This window comes from Myotis brandtii, unplaced genomic scaffold (assembly GCF_000412655.1).
Source record: "Myotis brandtii unplaced genomic scaffold, ASM41265v1 scaffold691, whole genome shotgun sequence".
Classification (NCBI taxonomy): domain Eukaryota; kingdom Metazoa; phylum Chordata; class Mammalia; order Chiroptera; family Vespertilionidae; genus Myotis; species Myotis brandtii.
Window position 1 is genome coordinate 938,402 of NW_005370704.1, and position 209 is coordinate 938,610.

Consider the following 209-nt stretch of genomic DNA (forward strand, 5'->3'; position numbering starts at 1 on the left):
GGGGCTCAGCTGGGCGGCTCCCCGCCTGGGACCCAGGGAGGGACCAGGGAGGGACCAGGGAGGGACCAGGGCCCAGCTGGAGGAGGCTGGCCCATCAGAGGCTGTGATGTCGGAGGCCAGCAGCCTCCCCCAGCCTTCCCTGCGCAGCGGGCGGCCATGGCGGCCGCTCTGACGGGTCTCTTTGCAGTTACCAAGAGCCAGGAGCCAGC

At 71.8% G+C, this 209-nt stretch overlaps 1 protein-coding gene across 1 annotated transcript in view; it reads right to left on the reverse strand.

Moving 5' to 3' along the window:
• Nucleotides 1-94: 94 nt before the first annotated feature.
• Nucleotides 95-209, reverse strand: part of ENTPD8 (ectonucleoside triphosphate diphosphohydrolase 8) — a gene marked incomplete at its 5' end in the record, with an annotated part of 5,557 nt that continues 5,442 nt past the window's right edge. The window contains one exon of the mRNA XM_014529689.1: nt 95-179. Coding sequence (XP_014385175.1) covers nt 95-179 — 85 coding nt within the window. The remainder of the gene's footprint in view (nt 180-209) is intronic.